Below are 13,070 nucleotides of genomic sequence, written 5' to 3' on the forward strand. Positions count from 1 at the left end.
AAGAAGAAATGTAATACTTTTTTTCAGCAAGGATGCTTTTGATGGATCAAAAGTGATGTAAACGTCGCAAAAATTTAATATTTTAAATAACCGGTTTGAATGTTATAATTATCAAAGAATCCTGAAAAAGTGTCATGGTTTCCACAAAAAAAAAATATTAGGCAGTACAGCTGTTGCAACATTGATTATAAAATTAATGATTGCTGAAAACTCAGCGTTGCGTCACAGGAATAAATTATATATTAAAATATGTATGTAAATAGAAAACGGGTCTTATAAATTGTAATAACATTTCACACTATTATTGTTTTTTACAGTATTCTTAATCAAATAAATGCAAATTTGGTGAGGATAAAAGACTATTTTCAAAAACTTAAACCGAAATCTTACAGATCTCAAACTTTTGAACAATGGTGTATAAATAAGGATAAAAATGTATATGTAAAGTTGCAGCAGTTATACAATTTGCTTATCAATTACAACCATTTTAATAGGTAAATGACAGATAAACGTTCCAGTTTATTTTTGACACAACCTAATGAAACGTTAGATCGTGTCGGAGGACTGGTGTGAACGGAACATCGTTTCAGCCTTCTACTGGGAAGTCGTTTAGAAAAGTAAAGGCAACTGCTGTAGGCCTCAGTTTAAATGTGTATTTCTGTATAATCTCAGTGAAGGCAAATAAACATCACTACTTCCTGAAATACTTTCTAGGGGTTAAACCAAACCCTGTGGTGCTGCTGTCTCTCCCATCAGTCTTCAGGCTCTGTTTAGTGACTAGCGCTGCAGTTCCCTGATGTCCACTACTTCCTGAAATACTTTCTAGGGGTTAAACCAAACCCTGTGGCGCTGCTGTCTCTCCCATCAGTCTTCAGGCTCTGTTTAGTGACTACCGCTGCAGTTCCCTGATGTCTGGCACACATAAATCTAGCGTAGCGTTAGTTCTGGCAGGTCACGTTAGTCAAGCTCGCATCAGCTGACTCTCAGCTGATCCCCATCAACCTATGGGAATACGACACCTATCTAAGTATTCATATATAAGGCCCCGCAGTAGTATCAGCAGTTTTCGCATTGCTCAATAGCTAATTACCCTCCTCCATCCCCAGCTCCTCCTCTGTCAGTCAGGATTCAGCCTTCTGATTCTCCTTTGAATCAGACTAATTCTAAAATGTGTCCATAACATTATTGAACTTTAACGATATCTGCAATACATTTATGTTGGTTCTGTTATGTTTACCCTGGGGGGGTTATCGCTGCTCTCCCTGCTTTCATCCATGCTAGGCTGCATGGATGCGCAGGGAGTCCTTGCCCAGAACGGAACCATACCGCCAATCCAAACTGTATGCTAATTGTCAATCATCTTTGACGATAGTGGTCCTGACAGAATTAAGAATGAAGTTGTCAGAATGAGTGATGTAGATCCTGCCTCTGTGTATGTGTGTGTGTGTGTTTGTGCGTGCGTGCGCACGTGCGTGTGTGTGTGTGTGTGCGTGCGTGTGTGTGTGTGTGACCCAAAGCTCATGTTCATGTAAATTAATGAGCTCTGCCTCTAATCCAGCCAGCTAATGTCTAGACTGGATGTACCAGCATGATCAAGACCTTATTACTGGAGTGTATTGGGGACTATAGTATGTTTGCACTAGATCATGTTAATTTGACAGATGTCTCATGCTGTGCAGGGCCGACAGTTTATAAAGCAGCAATGTGGCAGCAATTTTGGGTTCTGCTTCATTGAAAACCTGTTGCATGTTTCCTTTCTAAATCCCGGAACATCATTGTTTTTTGATGTTCATTGAACATCATCACTTTTTTTCAGGTAAATTTCATGCCCAATTGCTCTGCAGGAATTGCCTTTAGTTTGCTTGTTTATGAATCGAGATTGTAATGATTTATTTTTTTTTGGCCTGGAAGAAAAGGAGGTGCATGGCTGGTGTGGATACAAAGGAGAAGAAGCAATCGCAGGGCAATGTGTTCTGCTTCAGTACTTTAACAAAGCAAGAGACGTGCTGTACTGTAGTTCTGTCTAGATGCTCAAATGTATGTGCAGGTTTTTTTTCTGGCTAGTTTCAAACCATTTCATAAGGTTACGATTTCTTTGAAGATGGTGAAATCCAGAAGAGGTTGAGATTTCCATAGGATTTCTATGCTGAATGTAGATATCTGTAAAAGTGTGTTTTACATGAAATGGCTTGACGAGCAGTTTTGTTTCCTGCTAAAGCAGGAAGTTGGGCCTGGACATAATGCTTTATCTCAGTTACTCTACTGTTCATGCATTTTAATGCATCTGCCTGGCACTTTTATCTGAAGTGACTTACATTTACGGTATACATTTTATCAGTTCTTACATTCCCTGGGAATCTACCCTTTGACCGCGGTATTGCTAGCACCGCGCTTTACTGTTTTATCTACCGGAATATGAGTTTTTAAATGGATTTTTTAAAATGATTTTTTTTAAACAAATCTACATCACTAGTCATTTATTCTAGAAAGTGTTCGATTGGACAAAAAGAGCGAGTGCACGATGAGTCATTAGTATTTTTACAAGGTTGTTCAAAATCAAGACTGATTTGTTTTCTCATGGTTATTTGGCATGTATGGTATTGTTGTGTATTATGTGTACTGTTTTATGTACAGCACTTTGGATCTGCTGTGTAGGTTGAAAGTGCTTTTTTTTAATAAATGAAATGAAAATGAAGACAAGCTAAATCTACTAAAAGATCATTTTGTCAGTTTTTAACATAACATGCTGCCATAAAGATGACCTCAATTTTGATATTTAAACCTGTGCTGTTTTTGCCACTCACAGTATTGGGTGCTATAAATATTGTGCAATTGCTAAAAAAAAATATATGTATCATCAGAAGTGCTCTTAATATTCTCAGTGTTGGAGGGTTTTGGTCAACGAAATGTTTCAGCACTGTATGGTTTATATGATAATTCATATTGCTTGAACATTCATCTAAAAGCTTGTAGAGATATGAATATGAGATTGTGACAGTGGGATTGAAATGGTGTCCTGTCCTTCCAGGTATTCAGCTCTTCACAATGGAAACCACACTGAACAGGAGAAACTGCCAATACAGAACGACACAGAGTCCCAGGAGTCATGTTTCTGACACAGGCCAGCCTCTAATGAGGAGCATCACTGGAAGAGGTGCCATTTCTCACCACCCTGCCTGCAGCTCAGACCCGACCAGAGCCCTTCAGGAGTCGAGTACAGGGAGCTGCACTGAACTGTTTGCTCAAAGAGCTGCTGAACAATGAGGGAAAGAACAATGTTGCCAAAGGTATCTGGTCTGTATTTTAGGATACGAATTTCCATTGCAAAAGAATGTTGGTAAGGGTTTTCCCAATGTGTTTGTTTCCTTTTTGGTTCTCCTGGGAATACTATTTCCAAACCAAAAAGACGTCGTTCAAGCTTTATCCAGAGAGGCTTTTATTAGTTCTAGAGTCAGGATAGCACTTCCTGAAAGCTACAGCACAAGTGCTGAACAGCTAAAGAAAGATTTATTTTTATTCTATAAAGGAAAAAATACATTCACACCACAGTATTAAGAGTTAGAGCTGGGAGCATTGCTGAGCGATTTCTCTAATTTCTATTTTTTAATTGTTCCATTAATGAATTCTCAAAACAACAGTTCTAATATAGGATTGTCACATGAATTGAAATGTAAAATGTTAAAAACAACAGGTCTATTTCAAAAGTATTTGGAAGCCTGTTTCCGCCATTGAATTAAAAAAGCTAATTGCAACTTTTTATCTCACAATTCTGACTTTTTTTTCTCACAGTTCTAAATTTTTTGTCAGTATTTTGCGAGTTCTAAAATTAGAATTGCATGATAGAAACTCAGAAGTCTGAGAAATAAAGACGCAATTGTTAAAAAAAATAAGAACTGCAAGATATAAACTTGAAATTGTGACTTTTGTTCATAATTGCAACTCTGTATCTCGCAATTCATTTGCAAGTTATTAAGTCAGAATTGCGAGATATAAACTTGCACCTGTAAGAAAATATACGTTTTTTCCCCCTCAGAATTGGACTTTATAATTGCGGATTTATATCTCACAATTCTGAGAAAAAAGTCAAAACTGCTAGATACAAACTTGCAGATTTATCTACTTGCAGTTTATATCACGCAATTCTGAGAAGAAAGTCAGAATTGCAAGTTCATATCTCACATTTCTGACTTCATTTCTCAGGATTGCACGTTTATATCTTGCAATTTTGACTTCATAACATGCAACTGTGAGTTTATATCTCAGTTCTGAGAAAAAAGTCAGTTTTTTTTATTCAGTGTCGGAAACAGGCTTCCATAAAAATATGCCCCAAGATTCTTCAAAATGATTTAATAAAAACACTGCTTTTTAGACTTCTTAAATGGATCATCCTTATACAAAGGATTTTTGACAGGAAATTAACTTTTGTTTTCTTCTAGCCATGAAATCTGGCTTGAGGAAACCATAAAATCTCCATTTTCTTGCTGTGAACTGAAATCTCATTTATGTAGTATAAGACTTCAGAAGTTCTTTGGGGAATGAAATGTACTACTCGCAGACTAGTTGATGTAATTTGGCATCAACCAGTCTGCGTAATTTGATGTAAACCTCTCTGAATACACAGACCCACAGGTGACTGTTCTCAGTCAGGTCAGCTCTGCGCTTCACATGCATCACTAAATGCATCCATTTGCACGATGGTTTCCGCTACGAGGATCTCCTCTGCCATGATTCACTGGCATAAACAGCGCAGGGTTTTTCTGAGAGCGCTAAAACTACATGATGCCTGCTGACTGAGAATGTGTCAGGCCACTCCAAACAAAACCTCTGCTGACAGCAACCAGTTCTCCCAGATACTGTCTTAAAATATTTTAGCCTTACTGAAGATGACCATCGGTTACTGCAAGACTGAAATGTTTGAAAAGAAATTACCTTAAGTTGTCCTAGTTCAGGCATAGTTCATCCAATAATGACAATTTACTATTTATTCACCCTCATGTTATTTCAAACCGTGTCAGCTTCTGTGAAACAAAATGCCATTTATATTCAAAATAGTGAATTTTGCAGTGAATTTTTGCAGGCGAAAACTAGTCATTTCAATACGAATCCACACAATTGAGAATTTCACATAAAGGTGATAGATTTATCATGCAGATTTCACATTGGATTCAAGTTGGTTGAGCAAATTTGCCACATTGACCAACCATCTGCTTGGTTTGAAAATGACTTCTGTGTGAGCTGTGCTTCGTACATTTCTACACTGTTGACAATGGAGCTTTTTGCCTAAAAACTTTTGCCAAAATATTGTAATGAAAATAGGAGGAAATGCACCATCTTACGGATGTACAGAGCATTGTGAAACTGTGCAAGTTCATGCTGGTAGTGGTCGAAAATGTTTCCTTTTAAGAGGTTGTAATGTACAATCAAAGACAAACCAGCCACCCGCAGGGCTCTGATGAGTTATAACGTCCAAATTATCGATCTTCGGTTTTCATTTGTACAATTTGAATTATGTAGCACCTTTTAATTCTGAGGTACTTTGCCGTTATTTAACAGTAAGCGGTTTTGTCGGTCCAACAACTTGCACAATTTCCTATCTGTGTTCTTTGGATGTCATTTTATTGTTTAAAGATGGAGATTTTGCAATGGTTGACTCTTAGGAAACAAGAAATGCATGCTGTTTAGAAGGTACAAAAGTGTACCTTTTGAAAAGGTACCGCCCCAGTGACAGCTTTTGTACCTTTTTTTCTGAGAGTGTACTGTATATACTTTATGAAGTTTATATTTATATATATATATTTATACACTGTAACTTTTACATGCACCCAATGAATTAATTTCTCTTTCATGAGTTAATGCACGGGTTTGCATAATGCTGAAAACATATTCAGAAACGTTTTGCATAGCTGTGTGATGAAAAATGAAAAAATGTGTGATGGTATATAAGAAAAAGCATTTACTAAAAACAATTATTAAATAATTTAGAATTTTTGGGCAATTGGATATCTTGTTAAAGTCATGGTAAGTCAAGGTTACATAAGATTTTACACACACATACAGAAATATGGATGTATATTACAATATATATTTTCCTCATAATTGTGTACATATATTGCATATACAAGTTCCTATGTAATATAAATACATTTATACATGCAGTACCATATTACATCTATATATTTTGAAGTGTATGAAGCATAAAATTACATACTTCAAAATATAGAAGTAGAAATATTGTCACATTTTTCAAAATATGAAAAGCAGCAATTTCTAATGTATTATTCAATATATTGTAATATACACACATACATACTGTTTACACCTTATTTAAAAAAAAAACGTATTACGCAAGGACACATTAGATTGATCAAATGCAACAGTAAACATTTTACAATGTTTCAAAAATATTTCAAATACATTTTTTCGATTTCTGCAAAGAATCTTGGGGGAAAAAATGTATCATGGTTTCCACTGTTTTCAACATTTATAATAATAATAATGTTTCTTAAGCAGCAAATCAGAATATTAGAATGATTTCTGAAGGATCATGTGACACTGAAGACTGGAGTAATGATGCTGAAAATTCAGCTTTGATCACAGGAATAAATTACATTTTAAAACATATTACAATAGAAAACAGTTATATTGTAAATATGCTTCCCTATATTACTGTGTTTTGATTGAATAAAAACAACCTTGGTGATCTTTTTGACAACCACAAATACTTTTTATTATTTAAAACCTAACTTTTTTGTTCATGCAAAATTCCATGCTAATCTGTTATATCATAATGCAAAAATATATATAATGGTTTCCCGTGTCAAAAAGTAGTATGTTATTCCAAGCATTTGAACTCATTCTCGTATTCATGCATCTACATCCTTTCATTTTCTTTGCGATGTCTCTCTAACGTCCTCACTCTTTCTGTCCATCCGTCATCTATGACTCACTGTACATTCAGATGTTTACATTCTCCACTTATGTACCTTTTCTCTTGTTGAGAGAAGGAAGCCCAGCACTTAATTATTCATCAATGTGAAAAACAGCAGACTGGCAGGGAGCCCTGCAGTAATGAGGTTCAGACTCCCAGCAGAGCGTGCAGCTCCGCGCTCACCTTTGCCGGTGCCAGAGCTCATTTCCCTTTACCAATTTGATGGACCATAAACTGCTTTAAAAGCTCTCCCAATAACCTCCTCAGTCGCATTCCCTGAACTTTCACCTTGACATTATGGCGTCTATTGATATTTCCGAGCGCGTGCGTCAACGTCTCCAAGTCGGTGTGCTGTCAGGTTTGAATAGGATGGAAAGTTTCTTTCTGAATTGCAGAACGGGCTGTTTTTCTCAGACTCTGACAGGTCTTAAAACCATCACTCTGGCTATTATCACTAAATCCGGGTGACCCGAGAGCCCATTGCGGCTGATCACAGGAGGCGTTCTCTGAAGGGCTGAGGAATGTCTGTTTCCCCTGATTGCATTTTGGAGTGACTTGCTGAGTTAAGTGCTCCCTCATCAGCCCTGGAGAACAGACTTTGGCGGTTTTTTAGGGGAAATTCTCAAAATGCTTCATTTACACAACTCAAATGTCAAGTGTGATAATGGCCTTTGTGATTGGTGAGCTCTCGCTTAATCAAAGTCTGAGAGTCTGAGCGGAGCGGGAAATCGAACATGGCAATTAGCACTCGAACACACAGGCTAGCAATGCCTTGTGAAGCTCTCTCCGTTTGCTTTGCAGCTCTTTCATTTTTAATGCAACTTAGCGATGAGGTTGTTTTGCTTATTTTCCCCTCTCTTAATGTGCTTGTGGGACCTCTGCTCATTCGCGTTGGCCTTTTTGCATATTTGAAGCTTTCATGTCCCTCGTGGGATGCTAATAATGAATCTAACCTTTAAATGTGGGGAGAATTTAGGCCTTAAGCCCGAGTCTTAACTCTGACGTCAAGCACTGACTGAAGAGTTGAGAAAGTCACTGGAGGTAGATGGAGGTGTGTGGAGAAAGCCTGTAATGAGATGATTTACAAGGACATGTCAAGCTGTTAGCCTCGTTTTAGACAAAGCGCATGCCGTTTGCCCTTTGTTCTGGACTCATAATGAGTCGGATGGACTTAGAAGACTTGTCGTGTGAGTATTGTTTTAGATATCGTCCTCTGTTCAGTGCTTTCTGAATAAATGTGGTATTTTTCCAGGAAGGCAATGGAAACTGAATTGGCGATTGTTATCCTCTCGAAGGTTTATAACTTTGACCTGAGCTTGAAAAGCTTTCAGAGTCTGTGACACACAGCAGTTTTTCATCATATCTCGCTTTTGTCTTTTTATGGGGCTGCTGTTTGATACATCAGATAGTGCTTTTCTTTTCTGTCGGCCAAGGCCACATCAGTGACGGGAATAACATCAGTTCACTCGGCACACTTTCGGTGTGGGGAAAACTGGTCACAAACAAGTGAACATCTTAAACGTGTGTGGAAGCATCTGTATTGAGAATGATTGGGGAGCGAAAAAGTGAAAAAGCTTCTGAATGTGCCCGCAGTTATCTCAAAATATGTCTGAAATGTGGTATGTAATCCATCAGTTTTTCCTGGGAAGTGGCTTTTGAAGATTTTCTCACGCTGATTACGAACATAATACACAGAATTTAGTTATTTAATTGATTTTACATGAGTGAGAATCAAGTGGCTTACAGTGGATGAGGCCTGAAGGATGCTGGGTAATACACATCAAAGCAGGATGTAATCAAATGTTCAAGACCGGATGGAACAGATCTAAGAATTTAAGAATTGTCACGGAGAAGCCCGTACTGATGAATCATTGTTCAGGCAGGACAGGGGTTTCTCTAAAACAAAAATATATGGGAAAATATGGGAAATCATGCAAATATGCACTTTTTACATGCAACATTTTTTTAAACACCCAATTCATTCATTTCTATTTCATGAGTTAATGCATGGGTTTACATGATGCTGAAAACATATTCAGACATTTTATTTACTTTATTTTATATTTTATTTATACTTTATTTTTATTTTTTTTTGCAGGTTTTGGACAATTGGATGTCTTGTTAAAATCATGGTAACATAAGATTTCACACACACACACAGAGAAATATGGATGAATATTACAATATTTTCCTCATAATTGTGTACATATTTTGCATATACAAGTTCCCATATAAATGTGAATGAATATAGTACATATGTTCAAATATATTTATGCACACACATTACCATATTTTATCACATGTACATCATATTATGAAGTGTATAAGTATAAAATTACATAAAATATATAAGTAGAAATATTGTCACCTTTTTTTCAAAATATGAAAAACAGCGTTTTCCATTGTAATATATTAACACGATATATTATTCTTTATATTTTCAAAATACATTAAATCATTTAATACACTGTTAATATATAAGGAAACATATGTTCTTTGCATAAAGGTTGTCACTTCCTTTTTGGGGGAATGTAAAATGTATGCAATATATAACTTGAAGTTATAAATTGCATAAGATATATTGCAATGCAATCATAACTGTTATGCTTGTTATGTTGTGCTGAGTGCACAATATAAATGCATTCAGCACAACATAAGTACATTTGCAAAGTAAAGTCAAAGACTGTAAAAAAAAAAATGCTGGGTTAAATACAACCCAGTGCTGGGTGAAATATGATTGTATATGAAATATGAACCTACTACCCAGAAGGTTGGGTTAGACATTTAACCCAACCGCTGAGTCAAAACAACCCAATTGCTGGGTTTGTCCATATTTCACCCAGCAAATATCCATAATAGAATGGGTATATTTATATTATTGTATTAAATAGATATTTACATTATTATAAACGTAATGTTGTTATATTTTAAACAAATATTTTAATCATTGGTTTGTTCATTTGTTTATTCATTCATTCCTGCTATATATGGCCTTCATTTTGGTCTTTCTTTTTAGTCATTCTTTAGTCTTTTGAGTTGAGAGTAAGTCAATAATCACAGTCAGTATAAATAACTTAAAGTTGACAGTGCATTGAAATGAAAATGCGAGATGAACTCCTGGGAGATGGATCTTTGCTGCACAATCAGAAATGTTTAATGAATGAATGGAGATGATTTATGTGAATCATGTGCAATCAGATAAACATGCACAAAAATAATTTATAAAGGAGGCAGAGAGATGGTGTATGTCCCAGATTTACAGAAAGAAGCAGGATGAAGGATAGGCTCTTTGGCACTCTTTATCTGCTTTTCTCCACAAAGGTGCTGATGAGAAGCACTTTTTGCCGGTCAAATTAACAAGGGAGTAGAATAGGGACGCTTGGGGACATGTACCTACCAATATCCAGCAACCACTAAATTGTCCCTAGCAATAATTTTAATCAAACAATTAAATATAGCCTATGTGTATGTAATGACTGTTGATCTGAAATGATGGTTCATGAATCATTTGATTCAGATCGGAACTTCGGAGCGCGGAGCGCGAATCATTTGATCAGAACTTTGGGCCGTGTTCGTGAATCTTTTGATTCAGATCGGAACTTCTGATTTTTTCTGATTTATTTTTCTTATTAAACGGCACAAAACATCAAACCACAGTGCAATTATAAAAACAAAACAAAGAAAGAAGATAGCTAAATTATACACAAATACAAATCCCTTAAGAAAAATATTGTACAAGTGTAGTAACCATTTTTTCGTTTACAAATGGTTAAACTGCAAGTGGTTACCATGGTTTAACTATGCCATAGTAATGTTTTTTGTTGGGTTTTTTTTGCCGTAAAACCATAGTTATTTTCCTAAGGGATGTGTTGCAGGTTAACAAAACAAAAAAGTAATACATTTACACCTTAAGAGGACACATAGGATGAATATGGAGAGGCAGTTTTGACTGCTTTACACTCTTCAAAATAAAGGTGCTTCACGATGCCATAGAAGAACCTTTTTGTCTAAATGGTTCCATAAAGAACCTTTAACATCTGAAGAACCTTTCTGTTTCAGAAAAGCTTCTTTGTGGTGAAAGAAGGTTCTTCAGATTTTAAAAGGTAAGAAAGAGATGCTTCTTTAAAGAACCTTTGACTGAATGGTTCTTTGTGGAACCAAAAATGGTTCTTCTATGGCATCGCTTGAAGAACCTTTTGAAGCACCTTTATTTTTAATAGTGTAGGATTAACAGAGCTTGTCTAGATCAACTTTGAATAAAGAAAAGAGAGGTTTAGAGCCAGATTTTTGTTTATGTACAGTATGTGAAATTTAGCTGAAGTGTTATTTTCCTAGTCTCTTCTGAGTAGTCAGACAATGCAATGAAAACATCTTTAAAACAGAAAGAAAAGTCACTTACAAAATGAGATTAGATAAACATTAAAACATCTGACCCAATTTTCTCTGTGTGGGTACATTGGCAAACAAGTGAATGCCATCTTCCTCAGAGGAGTGACCGAAACAGCAGATCATTTCCAAGTCTGTCGTATAATTACATCCATAAGCTTTTTGTGAATTTTTACATAATATTTCTTTACTCAGATGATCTGTTGCTTGACCATATTTAAGGAGAGAACTATAGTTTCCAAAGTTGGACATCACTTGTTATGGGTGTATGGAGTTTGTGACTACCCAGTGATTACTAAATTGTCCTTAGCAATAATTTTGATCAAACATGTAATTAAATGTCTGTTGCCTGCTGTTATGTCCCCTGTTAATCTTACTTTTAGATGTTTTATGTAGCCTTCTGCGGTCTGAGGAGCTCCTACATGACCAGTCAAGAGTCTGAACACACCTGACTGAATGAATGTTTCTCATGATTGAAACACTTCTGCTTGAATATTGTTTCTATGTGATTTTAAAGCATCCCAGGATGCACCTCATGACGCTGCTTGAGTGAGTGAGTGAATGAATGAATGAATGAATGTGAGAGCTGTATATCTCTTGGCCAATTTAAAAAATATTCTCAATAAGTAACCAAACCGGCTGGAGTGACTTTTAAACTGCTGCAATCATCTGATGGCTGCAATATGAAGTGTTGTTCTGCCCTCTGCTGGTTCATTTCACATGATGACTTACAGTTCAATAAAAGGCCATTCCAGCTACATGATGATTACATTGAAATATCATTTCAAAAAAGCAAAATGTAGCAAGCAAGCAAGGCTGAATTTATTTGATCAAAAATACAGAAACAAACAGTAATCTTGCAAAATGTTATTACAATATAAAATAATGGTTTCTATTTTAATATACTTTAAAATGTAATTTATTCCTGTGATCAAAGCTGAATTTTCAGCATCATTGCTCCAGTCTTCAGTGTCACATGATCCTTCAGAAATCATACTAATATGATGGTTTATTATCAGTGCTGGAAACTGTTGTGCTGCTTAATATATTTTTTGGAACCTGTGATACTTTTTTCAGGATTCTTTGATGAATAAAAAGTTTAAAAGAAGAGCATTTATTTAAAATATAAATATTTTCTAACAATATAAACTACAGTTTAAACGTTTGGGGTTAGTATTTTTTTTTCTTTCTTTTTTTTGAAAGAAATTAAAACTTTTATTCAGCAAGGATGTGTTAAATTGATAAGAAATGATAGCAAAGATTTATATTGTTAGAAAATATTTCTAATTTGAATAAATGCTGTTCTTTTTAACATTTTATTCATCAAAGAATCCTGAAAAAGTATCGCAGTTTCCAAAAAAATCAAAAATAAATATTTGGCAGCACAACTGTTGCCAACATTGATTATTCTAATAATAAATCAGCATATTAGAATGATTTCTGAAGGATCATGTGACACTTTATACTGGAGTAATGGCTGATGGAAATTCAGCTTTGCATCACAGAAATAAATTATATTTTAAAGTATATTAAAATAGAAATCATTATTTTATGTTGTTATTTTAATGTTATTTTAACATTTTGCAAGATTGTTTTTTGTAGTGTAGTGTGACTACCATTTGTCTCACGCAGTGCAACACATCTCCTTCGCATAGAGTTGATCAGGTTGTTGATTGTGGCCTGTGGAATGTTGGTCCACTCCTCTTCAATGGCTGTGCAAAGTTGCTGGATATTGGCAGGAACTGGAACACGCTGT

The 13,070-nt window shown here is 35.6% G+C and overlaps 1 protein-coding gene across 2 annotated transcripts in view; it reads left to right on the top strand.

Annotated features, from left to right (window-relative positions):
- The window catches only part of htr4 (5-hydroxytryptamine receptor 4), a 109,887-nt gene extending 106,198 nt beyond the window's left edge, over positions 1-3,689 (top strand). The window contains exon 7 of one of the 2 annotated variants that reach the window (XM_016289621.1): positions 3,029-3,689. In XM_016289621.1, the coding sequence (XP_016145107.1) occupies positions 3,029-3,116 (88 nt within the window). In that variant the 3' untranslated portion in view covers positions 3,117-3,689. The remainder of the gene's footprint in view (positions 1-3,028) is intronic. The other variant, XM_016289622.1, reaches the window with a different exon arrangement.
- The last annotated feature ends 9,381 nt before the right edge of the window (positions 3,690-13,070 follow it).

The sequence above is a fragment of the Sinocyclocheilus grahami genome, unplaced genomic scaffold (genome assembly GCF_001515645.1).
Source record: "Sinocyclocheilus grahami isolate Dianchi unplaced genomic scaffold, SAMN03320097.WGS_v1.1 scaffold250.1, whole genome shotgun sequence".
Classification (NCBI taxonomy): Eukaryota; Metazoa; Chordata; class Actinopteri; order Cypriniformes; family Cyprinidae; genus Sinocyclocheilus; species Sinocyclocheilus grahami.